Source organism: Haliotis rubra, unplaced genomic scaffold (genome assembly GCF_003918875.1).
Source record: "Haliotis rubra isolate DU_JTF1 unplaced genomic scaffold, ASM391887v1 Scf399, whole genome shotgun sequence".
Taxonomy (NCBI): domain Eukaryota; kingdom Metazoa; phylum Mollusca; class Gastropoda; order Lepetellida; family Haliotidae; genus Haliotis; species Haliotis rubra.
The window spans coordinates 859,085-877,905 of record NW_025767078.1 but is presented as its reverse complement, the minus strand read 5'-3'; the positions used below and the strand labels follow the sequence as shown (position 1 = coordinate 877,905).

Genomic DNA, 18,821 nt, shown 5'->3' with positions numbered 1-18,821 from the left:
CAGGAAGTAGTGATTGTGGTGCGTTGCGCCACTTTCGTTTTAAAATTCTCAGAAGTCGGTCCACATAACTTGGATAGCTTCTTTTCAAGAACAAAAACTACCGTTTGTAGTTTGTTTTGCAATATTGTAATTTAAATATGATGTTGTCATTTCCTGCGAGTAGAGGGTGATAGGTAAGCCATTTCTCCATCAGGATCTAGTGTTCGGCTGTATTCGTTTTTGTTTTTAGTTTGTCAGCTTGCCTCTTGAGGAATGTCTCCGTGGTTGTTTGGTCTGTGGAAGGAAACTAGGAAATGTTTCTCTAGTCATGGCTTTGACAACACTTTATTTATAATTTTAAACATCTTAACATCTGCCTACCCATGTCCGACCTGAGAACCCTATAAAATAACTGAAGTTCACCATGTTTGTTGCAAATCGAATTTGATTATTAGCACAAGACCGATGAACTCAGAACTCTTAGTCTCAGTGGGTGACAGTGATTTCGTAGACAAAACCAGTTCGTAGACGCGGTGAATTCGTAACCAAAACCGGTTCGTAGACGGTGAATTCGTAGACGTGTATAAATAATGGAATATATAGTTTGAATTGTACTTAGATGTTACTGAGAATGTTTATAACGAAGTTGTTATGCTTTTTTTTCAGTGATACGAAACTAGGCGCAGCTGAAGGGCAGCTCCAGGAAATTATGAATGAATATTTTCCCGTATGCTTTGTTTTCAGTGATACGAAACTAAGGACAGTTGAATGAAGAGTCAACGAATATTTTCCCGTCTCTTGTCTACACTTGTTTTTAATGTATTTTTATATATCGGGTTTGTGTTGTATTTTTTATTTTCAGTGATACGAAAATATTGTTACTATGTGACTGTATGTGTAATAAAGATGAAGCGTCGTAAAATGTAAAAAGACAGTAATAGTAACTGTTGTTACCTGGAAATCGTCCCATAATCTAAAAGATTTATCCGCCTTGGCACACTGGCCAGCATGCTTATATACCACAAGTGTGTGTACAGGTAAACTTTGTCGGCGGATTAGACAAAATTAGTCTACTCATCATAATTTCCCGACCATTATGTGGATTAACTGGTTTCACTGAGTTGTTGTGAATGTTAATTAGGAAGTGGTGAGTTGTTTTGATTGCGAAGTACTCTGTGTGGGAGATGTAAGTGTTTTCCTAAGATGTGTTTTCTGCTACTTCTCTGACGATACTTACCTAATACATTTCTTTTAATTGTACACAACTTTTAATTTTACACAACTGAATTTAATATATTAAATTTGTCTGAATTTGTGACCACGGTGAAGCATATTTGGTTTTTTTATTATTTATGGATATTTTCACCACCGATCATACTTACCTGATATATTTTATTTATTTCACAAAATGAAAACACCTTTCGTCGATTTTCTTCATCATTGAGGGTGAACTATTCCCATTTTAATAACGTCTACGAATTCACCGCTCAATCCGTCTACGAATCCACCGGATTTTGACGTCTACGAACCGGTTTTGGTTACGAATTCACCTACACCCGTCTCAGTAGAGCAATCGTCTTTTTGTCAGTGCAAGATGAAAAAGTGCATTGCCCTGGTGTTTTCAAGTAGAACAGAATGGCCTTTGTATAATCACTGCACACAACTAACACGGTTAACTAATTTAGCAGCAACAAATCCTTCTTAAGCTGCATGGAGGGTGGAGTCTGCTAATGCCTACAGTGAATAATGCCTACAGTGTTAAATAAACAACTTTACGCACCAGTGCTGCTGATTGCACCTGCCTTCAACCTTTTAATTAAGTGGCATGGTCCTATTCCAAAGTGCACTTATGCCTACAGTATATAGAAAACAGTAACTTTCTATGTTGAGAGACATTTTATTTGGTCATTCATATACATATGTACATTCATATACATATCTTTCACATTGTTGTCATATTTTTCTTAATTTTCTTAAACTTTATTCATATCTTTCACATAGTAGATTGTTTTGAGATAAATAAATTTACATAAATAAACATAATCATTTATTTGGATTAAAATGTAATTAAAACTTAATTTGATTCATGATTATATATACATATATACATCTTTCACACAGTCAACTACCACATTCATTAATAAAGTCATTGTGGTAACCAAAAGTAATTTACATGTATACACACAGTTTCACACATTCATCAACATAGTCATTTGGTTTTCAAGCTAGCTTGATCAAGTATCCTGCAGCAGTCAGGAATTCCAGGGGTGTCTTGATACCAGATGTCAGCTGGGCCTTCAGACGAGAGTAGAAGGTGCCGTCCATGTAGAGGGTGTCCACTTATTGCAGGAGGGTCAGGCAGTCACTTGTGGCGAAGCAGAGAATCTTGTCATCATCACCGTCATCAATGCAGAGGAAGGGCAGTCCATCTGTAGTCTCCTTGAAGAAGTCGGGTAGATTCACCTCGCTGAGCGTCTGGGGAAGTGGCGGCATCATCTTCCGTCTCTGCTTGTCGAGTCCACACTTCATAGAATGGAACGACTTGACTGTTGCTGCTTCACCTCGGTCAAGTCGGGAAATCTCCTCATCGCAGATCACCTGAACTGGCGTCGTCTCAGTCTGTACCCGCTGCCTCAGGGAACTGGCAATCTTCAGGGCTACCTGGTCTTCTTGTGGGTGGTTGTGTGGGGTCTGATTCCGAACAAACTGTCTGACTGTCAAACACTTGCCAAAGCAGCCACCTTGAACACACTTCCAGTGTACACCGTCGTCTGTAGCCTGTTGTTGAGTCTGTAGCGGTATCCCTCAAGAGTACCTGCTGTCCTCCTTTCTGTGATGTGAAGTATTCGACTTTCTTGGGATTTGCCATGATTTGCAATGAAGATTTGTATCACAAGCATTTTAAAAGCAATACATTTCCTTCTCCTTTAATAATCTCTCAATTAATTACTCTATTCTCCAATTTTAAAGCAATACATTTCCTTCTCCCTTTAATAATCTCTCTATTAATTACTTTACTCTTCAATTTCCTTCTCGTGTGAGAACTAAATGCGTATGGAATTATCAAAACATACGCTAGATAACGATTTAATACTCTTGATCTTACTCTTTACTCTCCTTGCTGGCCTCCCCTAATCCATTGTAGGCAATAGTGCACACTAAGTGGAACAATCTACTTGTGTGCAGGTAAGCGTATCGCTGTCACTGCAAACGTTGTAGCTATTATTCCCTGTAGGCATTATTCACTGTAGGCATTAGTAGACCTAACCGCATGGAGTTATCAGATATTCAGTGGAACAAATGAAGAGTGCAGTTATCACAGGTTACACAACTTCCATTGCATTCAAATACAATTTGGAATCAATGAAACAATGCAGCAAATGTCAGTCAAGTTATTTATTTATCTGTCTCCTAATGGGAAGTAATAACATACAGTCAGAAACATTTGGGGCCGTTTTAGCCAATTTGGGACCGATTCTGCCGTGGGGCACTCTCTCATCCACTGATTTGTTGTCATTTGGAAAAATGATCCCAGCAACAAAGATGGGGTTCTTCCTACTCCCCTTGATCACTGTTAGTCACAGGTTAAAATACCTGGGAGTTTCTCTTGCGCTTCTTCCTCAAAAATTGCCATTTCCCCTTCCAGGAAATTTTTACATTCATTAAGTCGAAAGCTATTGTCTCTTCAATATTTGCATAACTATTTTGCCATCTCACCAATACTGCAATGTTGTGCCTATCTATGAGACATCCATGTGTCATTTGTTTGATGTTTGATACATTTTAGTTCTATTTCTCCATTTTTATTTGTGAAGATTTTTATCCATTTTACATCATGTACATAACTAGATATCTGTTTCAGGTAAGTCTAGCAGTAGCTGCAAACATGGCCCGAGCAGACTCATCTCTGTCAAAAAATGTAGAACAGGAGCTGACATGTGCAGTGTGCTGCGAGTTGTACTCATGCCCACTCCTGTTGCAATGCAGTCACTCCTTCTGCAAAAAGTGCATCCAGGATCTGGTGAGAAATGAAGATTACTACTCAAGTTACCCCGTCAAGTTCAAGTGCCCTGTGTGCCGGGCCCCCAGTAGATCAGGTATTGGCAGCCTGCCTGAAAATTTAGCATTATCCAATTTGGTGACTGTCCTGAAGACAGATGAGGGGAGAAATGTTTTGACAGCAGTACAGCCGATTCCAACACTGAACTCAACAGAATGTTGGAAACATCCAAACAACGATCTCGATCAGTACTGCGTTTACTGCTTGAAGGCTTTCTGTGCTGTCTGCCCTAAACTGAAGTGTGATACTGAGAAACACTGGTTGGAGAAACACTGGTTGAAGCCTCTTGATGCTCATTGGAAGACTACATGGGTATGGATAGTTTGGTTTTGGCTCTTGTTAAGTGTCTTTATATCATATACAGTCAAATCCCGATGAGTCGAATGCCAGGTGTCTCAATATTATGCATAACTCAGAGTACCTGTCGGTCCCGACCATTCCCTGTTATAGTTGTCATCATTTGATTTCCGGTTACACGAATTCGTCTCATAAATACACACGATGACTCGAGAAGGATCTTTGGTCCCATGAGATTCAAACAACAGCAATCTTGTATACATAAGCCGAAGTCAGTCAATGAGAAGTTGATTGGTGTAGCAAACCGATCCAATTAACAAACCAGCTCGGCTCACACCTTTCCGCCATTGACGAGTGAGTTCAAAAGGCAGATTAGTGAAGAAGAAGAAGAAGAAGAAAATGTTTCTATTTTTGTGTCACATGTTATATATAAAACATACATAAACTTTAAAACATTCAATAAAATATAACATCCGGCCATATGGCCTATGAGACACTAGGCACTATATTATATCTAAAACAGATAGTAGTAAATAAAATATCACAGCTTTGTAAGCAACAATGGAGTGTGGAATATATATTTAATTACATGACTACAAACTGTTTTTACAAATGGTTACCGAAAAGAAAGAGTGTTATAATTTGTGTTTAACATGTTGTACCTTAAAGATTCTTTAAAAACTTGTGGTTATTTAATACCGGCGATTAAAAGTTGCCAAAAATTAAGCCTGCTTCCCTCTAAGCCATAGCGAAACCACAGACAGGTTCACGTAACTCTGTCGCCAAACACTGCAGTGGCGTCATATGAGGAACGATTTCCAGTTAGTTGTATAGAAAATGTGTAGCTTAGCTCATCATTTGATGATTTCTCGACATCAACGACGACATGCCGAATCGTTGCTTTGTCGTCAATTGCTCCTAGGGAATTAGGCGATGGTGTCCCCATGCACAGATTTCCACAGGACCCCGCAGTTCGTGCTAAATGGGTTATGTTTGTGAGTGCGAAGCGAGCGTTGTGGAAGCCTGAAACGATATCTTACTTGTGTTCAGATCGCTTCACGGAAGTCAAAGAATCAAAACTACTTACTAGTTGTAGTAAAATATGCATATGATTGATGACCATAAAGATTTTCTATGACACAACTTGTAACTTGTCGGGTAATTTAAGTGTGTTACCACTAATTATACCTGTTATAAATTCATTAACTGACCATCAAGTGAATGATGACAAATAACGTGTAGGTTTATACCACCTAACACGGGTTACAACAAGGGAGTATTAATTGCTGTATTGCATGTGAAAACTTATGGGCCGACACTGTTTTGAGAATGCAAACAGATTGTCACGGAAGTTAAAGAATCAAAACTACTTACTAGTTGTAGTAAAATATGCATATGATTGATGACCATAAAGATTTTCTATGACACAACTTGTAACATAACGATTTCTTCCTCGGAAGTGAGGTTGTGGTCGAAGTAACAATAATATTGTAAGTAGTATTATATTGACACCCACCTCGCTGCCACGAGTGAAATTGTTATGTTATACGCTTTGTCATGCAAAATCCTATTGGCCATCAATAAAATACATATTTTACTACCAGTAGAAAGTAGTTTTGATTTTGTAACTCGGTGGAAACAAACCTGTATACCATTTTATCCTCAGACTGGCGGATGTTCCCGACAGGCGCCGCCATTTTAAAAAATAAATAAAAATCTGTTAGAATTAATGAGATTATAGTTTGTTTTCATCAAGTTAGAAAATCAAGACTACTTTCTACTCAGTTAAATATGTATTGGAATCATAACCAAACGGATTTTGCATGACACAAACTTATAACATAACGATTTCCACGAGGCGCAGGTGGGGTCGGGAAGTCACAATACTGCGCCGATAAACTTCTTGCTACATTCCATGGTTAATGTCCACTCACCAGTATGTAGATACTAGTCAATGTGCGTCTTTATATTTGGTCTTATAATCCTAATTAGTTTATTATCATACTTGTATGCATTTTGAAACTAAATAAAAAGCAGACGATCTGCTGATACTTATAGTGAATTTATAACAGAACTGTAATATCTAGACATTTTATAGTTTGCCAATGTGAATCATAATTACTTTACACACACCCTAGTGCATGTTGTCTGTCTCATTACACTTCATCGCGAAAACAATGATTATGTTGAATGCTTTGACGACAAATGAATAAAAACAAAATGCATGCAAATATTAAAATTAAAACAGATTAAAGTTATAGGAACAATATCAGGCCATTACCTTGTTAGGAATGTATCCATCAATATCCACAAAACTGTTCCAAATGATCTGTCTTTTAACAGTTTAATATCACGAAAAAGTGATAAATCTTTTCAGGTATTGGTGTATAGTCTCATTGGTCACCAGGGATAGCCACAGATGGCACACCTGGCAACTAATTACATAATGTCCTACTTTCTTTAAAACAGAAATTTAGTTAGCCAATAATGGGCAATCAATCAATGTATTGCCGGTTAATCCTTTGAAGAAGGGCGTTGTTTTACATGAGACACCCACACAGAGTGTATTCAGTATAGATTAGTAAATCTACATACATAAACACTTTACCTTTGACAATTCGTGTAAGATAAAAGTAATTAATCAATCAGCGTGTTATCGGTTAATCCTTTGATCGATGTTTATAATGTTGAATATTTACTCCAGACACATAAGAAATGCAAAATGGAAACCTTTGTCGGATAATAATCTAAGTGTGTTACCACTAATTATACCTGTTATAAATTCATTAACTGACCATCAAGTGAATGATGACAAATAACATGTGTAGGTTTATACCACCTAACACGGGTTACAACAAAGAGTATTAATTGCTGTATTGCATGTGAAAACTTATGGGCCGACACTGTTTGAGAATACAAACACATTTTTACATGACATGATTAAATATCGAGGTAGAAAAACACAGAAATGGGATCAATTTGGATCAGTCATTATACAAATAGGGCCTAACGACATAATCCTGTCGATTTTGACAGAATCGCCTATGAAAACAAGTTGTAACTTCGAAACTAGGCAGCAGCAGGAGACAAAAATTAAATGACAGTAGATTGGAGATCATATAGCTTTCATTTTTCCACAACAATTGTCAATCGATTTCAGGTTTATGCAAGCCTGTAAACAAGATAATTTTAACCCCTAAAATGTAGATGAATTCTGCACGGGCCCTCCAAGCTATTCCTCATATGATCGTCAGAGTCGCTACCTGCGCTCTGATTGGTTGAAATTCTCGTCACGTGGTGAGAATTGTGCACTGTTGTCAAAAATGTCGATTTAAGTCAATTAAAGGTCGAAATGAGTAGTTTTAATGACGGGGTTTCATTTATAACGATGCGAGTTAGTGATTTATGTATTTTTACCCCCTAGGGTTTATGTGACCTTTAAGACCCTCAATATAACATCTGGCCTGTGAGACACAAGCCACTACATTCTACCTAAAACAGAATAGAATATCACAATTCTGTAAGCAACAGTGGAGTGTGGTATATTTAATTACATGACTACAAAGTGCGTTTACGATTAGTGATTTTACGGAAATCACTGTCTGTGCTAATCAGACTGGAACTGATAAGGTGCCCCTATTAGTGATATGGAAATCATTAGATAAACAAATGCTTAGGTGGAGGAATTAGGACTTGATCATCTTCTTTTCTACCCTCATAGACATACCTATGTCTCGAATACATCGATAAGTCGAATTTATTACTTGGTCCCCAGCGATTCGACTCATCGGGATTTGACTGTATATGTATGTATGGTGATGGACAAGTTGCAATTAATGCAGGTTTTACAGTGCTCACCCACTTAGACACCATCTTGCAATTTTAATGTGATACCCCACTGAGACACGGAATACTGCCCCAGAGCCTTCTAGTCCTAATTTATCACCCTAATCATTTGTTAATGTGGTGTGTTTACTGTTACATGGAGTAACAACAAGCACCATCTTGCAATTCTTTTGGTAAACCACAGGGACTTCACCTTTCACTTTAGAATTGACTTTCAGCAACTTATGATTGTTGTAATAGGTGACTAACAGGATCAGGTGGTCTGGCTTGCTTATTGTAGCATCACGCTGACGACCCAGGTTCAAATCTCCACATAGGCACAATGTGTGAAGCCCATTTATGGTGTGCTCCATCATGATATTGCTGGAATATTGCTAAACGCATTGAAACCCAACTAAAACCCAACTCACTCACTTATTGTAGCAGGTGACAAACAGGATCAGGTGGTCTGGCTTGCTTATTGTAACAGGTGACTAGCAGGATCAGGTGGTCTGGCTTGCTTATTGTAATAGGTGACTAGCAGTATCAGGTGGTCTGGCTTGCTTATTGTAATAGGTGACTAGCAGTATCAGGTGGTCTGGCTTGCTTATTGTAATAGGTGACTAGCAGTATCAGGTGGTCTGGCTTGCTTATTGTAACAGGTGACTAGCAGTATCAGGTGGTCTGGCTTGCTTATTGTAACAGGTGACTAGCAGTATCAGGTGGTCTGGCTTGCTTATTGTAACAGGTGACTAGCAGGATCAGGTGGTCTGGCTTGCTTATTGTAACAGGTGACTAGCAGTATCAGGTGGTCTGGCTTTGCTTATTGTAACAGGTGGCGGTATCAGGTGGTCTGGCTTGCTTATTGTAACAGGTGACTAGCAGTATCAGGTGGTCTGGCTTTGCTTATTGTAACAGGTGACTAGCAGTATCAGGTGGTCTGGCTTGCTTATTGTAACAGGTGACTAGCAGTATCAGGTGGTCTGGCTTGGTTATTGTAATAGGTGACTAGCAGGTATCAGGTGGTCTGGCTTGCTTATTGTAACAGGTGACTAGCAGGTATCAGGTGGTCTGGCTTGCTTATTGTAACAGGTGACTAGCAGTAATTAGGTGGTCTGGCTGGCTTATTGTATCAGCAGTATCAGTGGTCTGGCTTGCTTATTGTAACAGGTGACTAACAGGATCAGGTGGTCTGGCTTGCTTATTGTAATAGGTGACTAGCAGCATCAGGTGGTCTGCTTGCTTATTGTAATAGGTGACTAGCAGCATCAGGTGGTCTGGCTTGGTTATTGTAATAGGTGACCAGCAGTATCAGGTGGTCTGGCTTGCTTATTGTAACAGGTGACTAGCAGTATCAGGTGGTCTGGCTTGCTTATTGTAACAGGTGACTAGCGGTATCAGGTGGTCTGGCTTGCTTATTGTAACAGGTGACTGCAGTATCAGGTGGTCTGGCTTGGCTATTGTAACAGGTGAGTAGCAGTATCAGGTGGTCTGGCTTTGCTTATTGTAACAGGTGACTAGCAGTATCAGGTGGTCTGGCTTGCTTATATTGTAACAGGTGACTAGCAGGTATCAGGTGCAGGTGGTCTGGCTTGCTTATTGTAACAGGTGGCTAACAGGATCAGGTGGTCTGGCTTGCTTATTGTAATAGGTTACTAGCAGTATCAGGTGGTCTGGCTTGCTTATTGTAACAGGTGACTAGCAGTATCAGGTGGTCTGGCTTGCTTATTGTAACAGGTGGCTAACAGGATCAGGTGGTCTGGCTTGCTTATTTCATGGGTATTGATGCATGTTATCCAGACCTGTTGACTATTGCAATGTTTACAGACCACATCATATAGCTGCAATATTGCTGAGTTAGATATTAAACAACATGAAGCAAAATCTGATACCAAATGAACCTTGCTAAAAATACAGCCAAATATCACTGATAGACTCAGGCTCATTAGATTACCACCTCTTTCTTGTAATTATAAATGTTGATACGAATAATCATTATAATAGTATAATTCGTTAATTTGAAGACAATTTGTTTGCAGGAAAGTCTCACAGCATTGTCAGGTGAAGTGGGTGATCGCATGTCATCTCTGAGTGACAGGGTGCAGCTCCTGGACGATCAACTGGCAGCAGTGGATGTGAGTCGGTAGTTGATTACTATGCATGATGAATAAATAGCATTACTTAACAATTTTTAGGTAGCGAAAATCCTAGTTTCTCACAATGCCATATGTAACACTGTAGTTGCAAAGGCAAGTGTATGCTGTGTTATCAGTCTTTGACTGGACCCATGAAGATCCGGGTTAGAATTGATCTTCAGTAACCCATGCTTGTCGTTGGAGGCAACTAAGGGGATCGGGTGGTCAGGCTCACTGACTTTGTTGACACATGTCATCGTATCCCAATTGCGTGGATCGATGCTTGTGTTGCTGATCACCTGATTGTCTGGTTCAGGCCCGATTATTTACAGACCGCAACCATATAGCTGGAATATTACTGAGTGCAGCGTTAAACAACAAACCAACAAACCAACATCGTGTATTCTGTTTGTAAAGTGAACTTAGTTTTCTGTTCGAACTGACCATTGCTGATAGCTAATCTCACAGTGTGTCATTTGCCCTTTGATGTTTTTATGCCTAACAGTACTAATTCCCTGGAAAAACATGGTGTCCACATTGGAGTTGAACTGTTACATGGCTAACACTGATCCAATTCTATCAGCAATATTTTTAACTTTTTCACTTGGAAGTTATTTCTACAGTACAATTTAATTTTCTGTAGTTATGTTGTAAATGAGCCTCCCGTAACTGCTGGTATGTGTTGTAAATGTGGCATATAATCTCTGATTTCCATTCTAGAATCAGATGGATGAAGTGTAAATCATTGGTCTGTCATGTTCTTATTATACCTGTCTTGGCCCCAACTTATTACGTCCTGCCATTAACATAGTACACTTCCTCACTCCCCTGCTTATGTTCCATAAGGGGCAGTGCGGTAGCCTAGTGGTTAAAACATTTGCTCGTCATGTTGAAAACCTGGGTTCGATTCCCTACATGGATACATTGTGTGAAGAAAATGTTTGGTGTCTCCCACCATGATATTGCTGGAATATTGCTAAAAGCAGCAAAAACTAACTTCACTCCCTATATTCCATAAACCACTCCTACCAAATGATGTCATAGTATGTGATTATCCTGATGTATAGTTCAATAGCCATTGTGGCAAATGTGTGTGATGTTGGTTTTTTTTTTTGTTTCTCAGAGGGAAGAGGACACTGACAAAAGTGAACTGACAGCTGAGATTGAGGTACTGAAGAGCATCCTGATGTCCCGACTGACCACGTTGAACACAGATCTCCACAGTGAGGTTCAGGACGTCAAGTACCCATTGACGCATGATCGACAGAAGTGCTCCGCCATCCTGGACAGAATGGAGCGTCTGAGCAGTGAGGTGCAAGACCTCCACAGATGCAACAACGGAGTCAAGTCCGTTAAGGTGAGTGGCTAAGGTGCATGACCTCCACAGATGCAACAACGGAGTCAAGTCTGTCAGGGTGAGTGACTAAGGTGCAAGTACTCCAGTGATTAAACACCAGTGGCAAGTCTGTTAAGGTGAGTGACTAAGGTGCAAGTACTCCAGTGATTAAACACCAGTGGCAAGTCTGTGAGGGTGAGTGACTAAAGTGCAAGTACTCCAGTGATTAAACACCAGTGGTAAGTCCATTAAGGTGAGTGGCTAAGATGCAAGTACTCCAGTGATTAAACACCAGTGGTAAGTCAGTTAAGGTGAGTGACTAAGGTGCAAGTACTCCAGTGATTAAACACCAGTGGCAAGTCTGTGAGGGTGAGTGACTAAAGTGCAAGTACTCCAGTGATTAAACACCAGTGGTAAGTCCATTAAGGTGAGTGACTAAGGTGCAAGTACTCCAGTGATTAAACACCAGTGGCAAGTCTGTGAGGGTGAGTGACTAAAGTGCAAGTACTCCAGTGATTAAACACCAGTGGTAAGTCCATTAAGGTGAGTGGCTAAGGTGCAAGTACTCCAGTGATTAAACACCAGTGGTAAGTCTGTTAAGGTGAGTGACTAAGGTGCAAGTACTCCAGTGATTAAACACCAGTGGCAAGTCTGTGAGGGTGAGTGACTAAAGTGCAAGTACTCCAGTGATTAAACACCAGTGGTAAGTCCATTAAGGTGAGTGGCTAAGGTGCAAGTACTCCAGTGATTAAACACCAGTGGTAAGTCTGTCGGGGTGAGTGACTCAGGTGCAAGTACTCCAGTGATAAAACACCAGTGGTAAGTCTGTTAAGGTGAGTGACTAAGGTGCAAGTACTCCAGTGATTAAACACCAGTGGCAAGTCTGTGAGGGTGAGTGACTCAGGTGCAAGTACTCCAGTGATAAAACACCAGTGGTAAGTCTGTTAAGGTGAGTGACTAAGGTGCAAGTACTCTAGTGATAAAACACCAGTGGTAAGTCTGTCGGGGTGAGTGACTCAGGTGCAAGTACTCCAGTGATTAAACACCAGTGGTAAGTCAGTCAGGTTGAGTCAGCTTTGAGTTAACTTAATCCACACTGAAGGAATTGAACAAATGCTGAAGCTAAAAAGTATTCCCTGTTAAGCATAGTTAGATAACCTTCGGTCCCACAAACACCAATATTTTGAAGAACAAGTGGTTTATTTCTGTATGACAGTTTGTATGACAAGTATATAAATCTCTCCACAGCGCATCACTGAGCTGGAGAAAGAAATGTCGAGTCTAGTGAGACAGGAGTCACGTGACATGCTCCAGCAAGCCATCCCTATTGTGACAATGCCGACATGGAAACTGGTCAGATCCCCAGTTGAAGCTGCCATTCGAAATCTGATTGTTCGCAGGACGAAACCTGGTACGTCATCTTATGATTATCTGTGTTAAACGACGTGATGAACATGTTGTTTGTTGTTTAGCGCTGCACTCAGCAGTATTTCAGCTACGTGGCGGAGATCTGGAAATAATCAAACCTGGACCAGATAGTCCAGTGATCAGCACCATGAGCATCGATTTATACTAATGAGCTTTTGAATATTATCTTTACCATGATTATTTAATGCCACAGCTATATGACTGCACCCTATAAAAATCAAGGCAGGACCGCACAATCCTGTGACTGATGTTATGTGTACCAGTCCCCTCTGATATGTTTCAGTGCCAATGCAGCTAAGTCTGACCATGCTGTCTATTTGCAGGTGGTTTCTATGGCAACAGATGGTTACCATGTTGATAGTAACAGTTGGTTACCACACTGACTCTAGTGACAGTGACAGCTAGTTGCATTGTTAACAGTGACCACTGGGTACTTTCCTAACAACAGCAAGTGGTTTCTATGTTGGCAGTCACAGATGGTTACTATTTGGACAGAATTCAACCTTATGACAGCTAAAATGTCTGAACTCAACTTACGACTTCCACAGGTCTATGGAACTTTAGTTATCATTGCCTGGAGGGCACAAGACCCTCACATTTGACATGTTTAAGTGTTGTGCTGTTACATGGCAACATTGTCCTCACAGTTGTTATTTCTAAGTCAGTGTTTTACGTAGATAGTAAAATTTTGAGAAAGGATTTTTGAGTAAGCGTGAAAATGCTTGTCAGTGAAAATGCAGGTAAACATTATGTGTGACAGTTTTGATGTTCCTGTTGCAGTTGCAAGTGACTCTGTCAGCCGTGTAGGAGTGTCACCCACCAGCCCCATGAGGACATCTCCAGATCGCAGCCCGCAGCCACGGAGCAGACGAGGAGAACTGGACTCCGATGTCACAATGTGGACCTCTAGCACGCCACAGCCCCAACTTACAAGACAAAAGCCATGTAGTTCTCCGTCTCGTGGTCGAAGGGGTACTCGAGTCAGAGTTACAGCACAACGTTCCAGTGCATCCACATCCTCTTTGTCAGTATCTTCGAATAGTTTGTGGATATCTCCAAGAGGAGCTGCTTCATCCAGAGAAGACACCAGTGTGAGTGCCTCCGTCCCATCTGCCCTCACTGACTGCTACAAATCCATGGAGACGTCGCTGAAGAAACTTGAAGTGTCAGCAAAACATTACACCTACAAAGGAAGTGAACATGTAGCCAAGATGTTGAAAACAGAAGTAAAGGGATTCAAAGGGTATCAGACAACTTGTCCCAACAGTTTCAATTTTGGTTCTTCGACAATATCAGGAACAGGTTGTAATGCAGGGATAGATCATGGGTACAGCAACTCTTTTCAAGCACAGAAGCAGTGGGAAAGTGTTTTTTCACCTCCAGACACCACCATGTCTTTGTTTGGAAGCTCATCCAACCCTGGTAAAGAAGTAGATTTTTCCGGAAGGGGAATCTCATTATCACCAAGTCGACAGAGAGAAGCAGTAAGAAGTAGAAACTCACGAACTGGGAGAAACAGAGGCGCCAAGTTGAACTTTACTAATGGAGATCCTTTCAGTACCAAATCAGTCCCAGAAGCCCTCCAGCCCAATACTTTAACCCTGGGATCCAGGGCCCCACCTCCTCAGTCAAGTGTATCAACTGGTCAGTCCAAGCAAACTATTGGAACCGAATTCCACTTCCCTACTGGCTTCAATAATGATGGTTCCTTCAGTGTTAATGCTGCAGCAATGGTTCCACATTCAGGTCCTGAGAGATCAAACTTTACTGTCACACCCCATCCGCTTGAACAGTCTGGAAGAAATATTGATGTAAACTTTACCAGCAGCAATTTTCATAGGCCAGGAGTGTTTTTCACACATCCTGATACAACAAGCCAAGGAACAATTAACTTTGGAACAAACCAGCTTTATGTCCCAAGCGTGAACTCACTCTGGACAAATGGCAATTATGTAGATAACACTGTAACCGTAATGTCTCCGGGATATGGTTTACCACTGTCAACATCTGTCTCTGGAAGCTCAGGACGTCAACCTATGGCCTTCTCAGCACAGCCCCATGCAGCAGGGTCAGGGAATGTGTTATTGGCTGCTGCGGTATATGAAACAAGCTCTCCTACTCAGTGTTCCGAATCTTACAATGGTAGCTGTAATGAAAATCTTTCGGAAGCATCAGTGCAAGTCCTTAATTCAGCAACGCTCGGTCTTAGCTACACAACACCAGCACCAGCACCAGCACCAGCACCGGATACTAATACAGCAACACTGAGCTGTAGTACACCAGCACCAGTCCCGGATTCAGCAACAACGCTGCACTCCATGACATCAACGTTGGACACCAGTACACCAACACAAGTCCCGGATACAGCAACAACAGTGAACTCCAAAACAGCAACATTGGACACCAGTACACCAACACAAGTCCCGGATACAGCAACAACAGTGAACTCCAAAACAGCAACATTGGACACCAGTACACCAACACAAGTCCCAGATACAGCAACAACAGTGAACTCCAAAACAGCAACATTGGACACCAGTACACCAACACAAGTCCCGGATACAGCAACAACAGTGAACTCCAAAACAGCAACATTGGACACCAGTACACCAACACAAGTCCCGGATACAGCAACAACAGTGAACTCCAAAACAGCAACATTGGACACCAGTACACCAACACAAGTCCCGGATACGGCAACAACAGTGAACTCCAAAACAGCAACATTGGACACCAGTACACCAACACAAGTCCCAGATACAGCAACAACAGTGAACTCCAAAACAGCAACATTGGACACCAGTACACCAACACAAGTCCCGGCATAAAACAGCAACAACAGTGAACTCCAAACAGCAGCAATACAGCAACATTGGACACCAGTACACCAACACAAGTCCCGGATACAGCAACAACAGTGAACTCCAAAACAGCAACATTGGGCTCCAGTACACCATCACAAGTCCCGGATACAGCAACAACGCTGAACTCCATGACAGCAACATTGGGCTCCAGTACATCAACACAAGTCCCGGATACAGCAACAACGCTGAACTCCATGACAGCAACATTGGGCTCCAGTACATCAACACAAGTCCGGATACAGCAACAACGCTGAACTCCATGACAGCAACATTGGGCTCCAGTACATCAACACAAGTCCCGGATACAGCAACAACGCTGAACTCCATGACAGCAACATTGGGCTCCAGGACACCAACACAAGTCCGGGATTCAGCAACAATGCTGAACTCCAATACAGCAATGTTGGGCTCCAATATACCAACACAAGTCCCCAATTCTGCTACAGCAAGATCAGAGCCAAATGTCAACAGTGGACCAGACATCAGTGAGAATTCTTCCATGGTGTCCTGTAGTTCAGCTCCTGTCCAGCCCACTGACAGCAGGTGTTCAACTCCATGTCAGGATGAACAATCTCTCCCAGGGAACCATCAGTCTTCTCCACTATTGACCGATTCTGACATTGGAGTAATAACGAAAGACAAACAATCTAAAGACCCAGATGAAACAATTCCTGAACAGAAGTCTGTGACTGATCTGTTTGTAAATGATAATAACTCTACAGTTCAACAAATAAATGACAACCAGGAAATGAGCAAGAAGGACTTGCCCCCCTGTGATGCATCATCCACTTCATCCTCAACTGCTGCAACTGGGGGGACCTCCTCCACCGTGTCATCTGCTGCCTTTCAGTTCGGACTGACCCCATCTGTTTCTGTTAAGAGTGACAACTCTCAAAGTATATTTACATTTGGTGATGTTTCGGCCATGTCCAGAAATACAGGTTTTAATTTTACCCCTGTTAATGTTTCGGCAAAACCTGAATTTGCACATGCCAATTTCGAAAAGTTCTCCTTTCCATCTGATGTAAGGAAAGCAACAGAAATGCAACCCGAATCTCTGTTTGGTGGTTTTGCTGTTTCAAGGGAGACAGGTTTTCAGTTTGGATCACCAACTTCTTCAGTGAGCACCAAATTAACATTTGGATTTCATTCACTAACTGACACCATTGCTACAGCATCAACAGCATTTAGTGGCTTTGGATGTGATGATCCATGTTCTGAAAACAGGACAGGTTTCAGTAGTGTTAATGTTTCTGCAGAACCCAATCTACCTGATGCTCCAACCAGTATCCCTAAAACCTCTGATGTACAGAACAGGGATGCCAGATAAGATGCAGGTGATCATTGCTTCTTCATGGGAAACACCTTCAAACTTGTGTGACGTCAGGTTTAAATTTCCTTCACCGGCTGGCATCGATGATAGTCACCAGAACATGCATCCAGTGATGTCGCAGTTACAAGTCAAGTCACATCAGTCTCTTCACCACCACATAGGGAGGATTGTGGAGATTCAAGACGATAGGCAGTTAATTTCCTAACAGCTTCAAATGTATACTGTCAGAATAGAGTTTAAATTATATCAGATGTTTTCATGTCACATGTAATAAATTCATTTGAAGACTTGCGCAAGAATACATCCAAGTGAACAAGAGTGATGGAAGATAGTGGTGTGACGATTCATCGATACACATTGATGCATCGATCCATGGGCCCCCGATACAGTGAATTGATACAAAGTTTTACATTGTCATACATCCCGGGGGCGGTGGGGTAGCCTAGTGGTTAAAGCGCTGGCTCGTCACGCCAAAGACCCAGGTTCGAATCCCCACATGGGTACAATGTGTGAAGCCCATTTCTGGTGTTCCCCGCCGTGATGTTACTGGAATATTGCTAAAAGCGTCGTAAAACCAAACTCAGTCAGTAAGTCAGTCAGTCATACAATGATACATCCCGATACAATAATTCAAATGGGCCACAATACATCGATGTTTTACTTTGAATATTGTCGAATCGCGATATCTGTCATGAAAGGTATACTTTTGTCTGATGATTAAAATATATGCATACTTATTTTCCCTTCATAAGTTTCTCGGAAATTCTTGCGTCAGGAACTATGTCAAACATAACGCTAGCATTTTATTAATATTCACAAAGTCCATGTATAAACTTAATTTTCTCATTTCTGAATTAACATTGAAATATGCTGGCGGAATTTGACGAAATACTTTAAAATGGTTTTGTTTTGATCTTAAGGTGTTTTATAGTTGTGTTAGAATTAAAGATTTTAGTATCATGATAACGTATCGTATCACCACCCTTATATCGGGATTCGTATCGTATCGCAGCTTCAGTGCACAATACTTTGGTAATATATCTTTGTGACTAAAATTTTAGTATCGTGATGTATCATATCGCAGGTTGTATGCCAATACCAGCACCAATGGAATAGGGAACAAGTGACACCATTGCGTAATAACAAACAAGACATAAGAAAGTAGTAATAACATTTATTGCTTTAAATTCTGCAAGTTTCACCATTTCTTGGTGGCATTTTAAGTAAACTTGTATGGCACTAGAACAAATCATGAGCAAAAATAATTGTGCTGGCCATCTTTGTTTACAGCTAAGGGTAGTCAGAAAATATTGATCAATCAGCAGTTAGTTCAAAACTTGATTTTCTACAAGCGATTCTTCTGGAAACCAGTGGATGATAAATTACATTAACATGAGGATCTTAATTCTTGATGTGATATAAAATAAGGTTTATGATGGTACAACTTTCTTACTGTGTATTCTGGAAACGGGAACTTGAACGTGATTGATCAAAACAATGAGTTATGTTGCATTGTGTTCTTATAGCAGCAAGAACTGTTAACAACAGTTGTTAGTGTGTTTTG

At 40.9% G+C, this 18,821-nt stretch overlaps 1 protein-coding gene across 1 annotated transcript; it reads left to right on the top strand.

Annotated features, from left to right (window-relative positions):
- The first annotated feature begins 43 nt into the window (after nt 1-43).
- LOC124287021 (mucin-4-like) lies at nt 44-17,503 on the top strand. The gene is made up of 7 exons (XM_046723476.1): nt 44-173; nt 3,842-4,351; nt 10,201-10,296; nt 11,420-11,653; nt 12,881-13,043; nt 13,841-15,455; nt 15,932-17,503. The coding sequence occupies exons 2-7, from the start codon at nt 3,866-3,868 to the stop codon at nt 16,176-16,178; spliced, it is 2,841 nt and encodes a 946-aa protein (XP_046579432.1). The 5' UTR covers nt 44-173; nt 3,842-3,865; the 3' UTR covers nt 16,179-17,503.
- Nucleotides 17,504-18,821: the final 1,318 nt, after the last annotated feature.

What these genes read in the sequence shown, in the direction of transcription:
- LOC124287021 (XM_046723476.1), top strand. Translation starts at nt 3,866, where the DNA reads ATGGCCCGAGCAGACTCATCTCTGTCAAAAAATGTAGAACAGGAGCTG. An exon ending in CTCATTGGAAGACTACATGG is followed by an intron (nt 4,352 to 10,200) that starts GTATGGATAGTT and finishes ATTTGTTTGCAG; the next exon opens with GAAAGTCTCACAGCATTGTC. An exon ending in GTGAACTCCAAAACAGCAAC is followed by an intron (nt 15,456 to 15,931) that starts ATTGGACACCAG and finishes CAATACAGCAAC; the next exon opens with ATTGGACACCAGTACACCAA.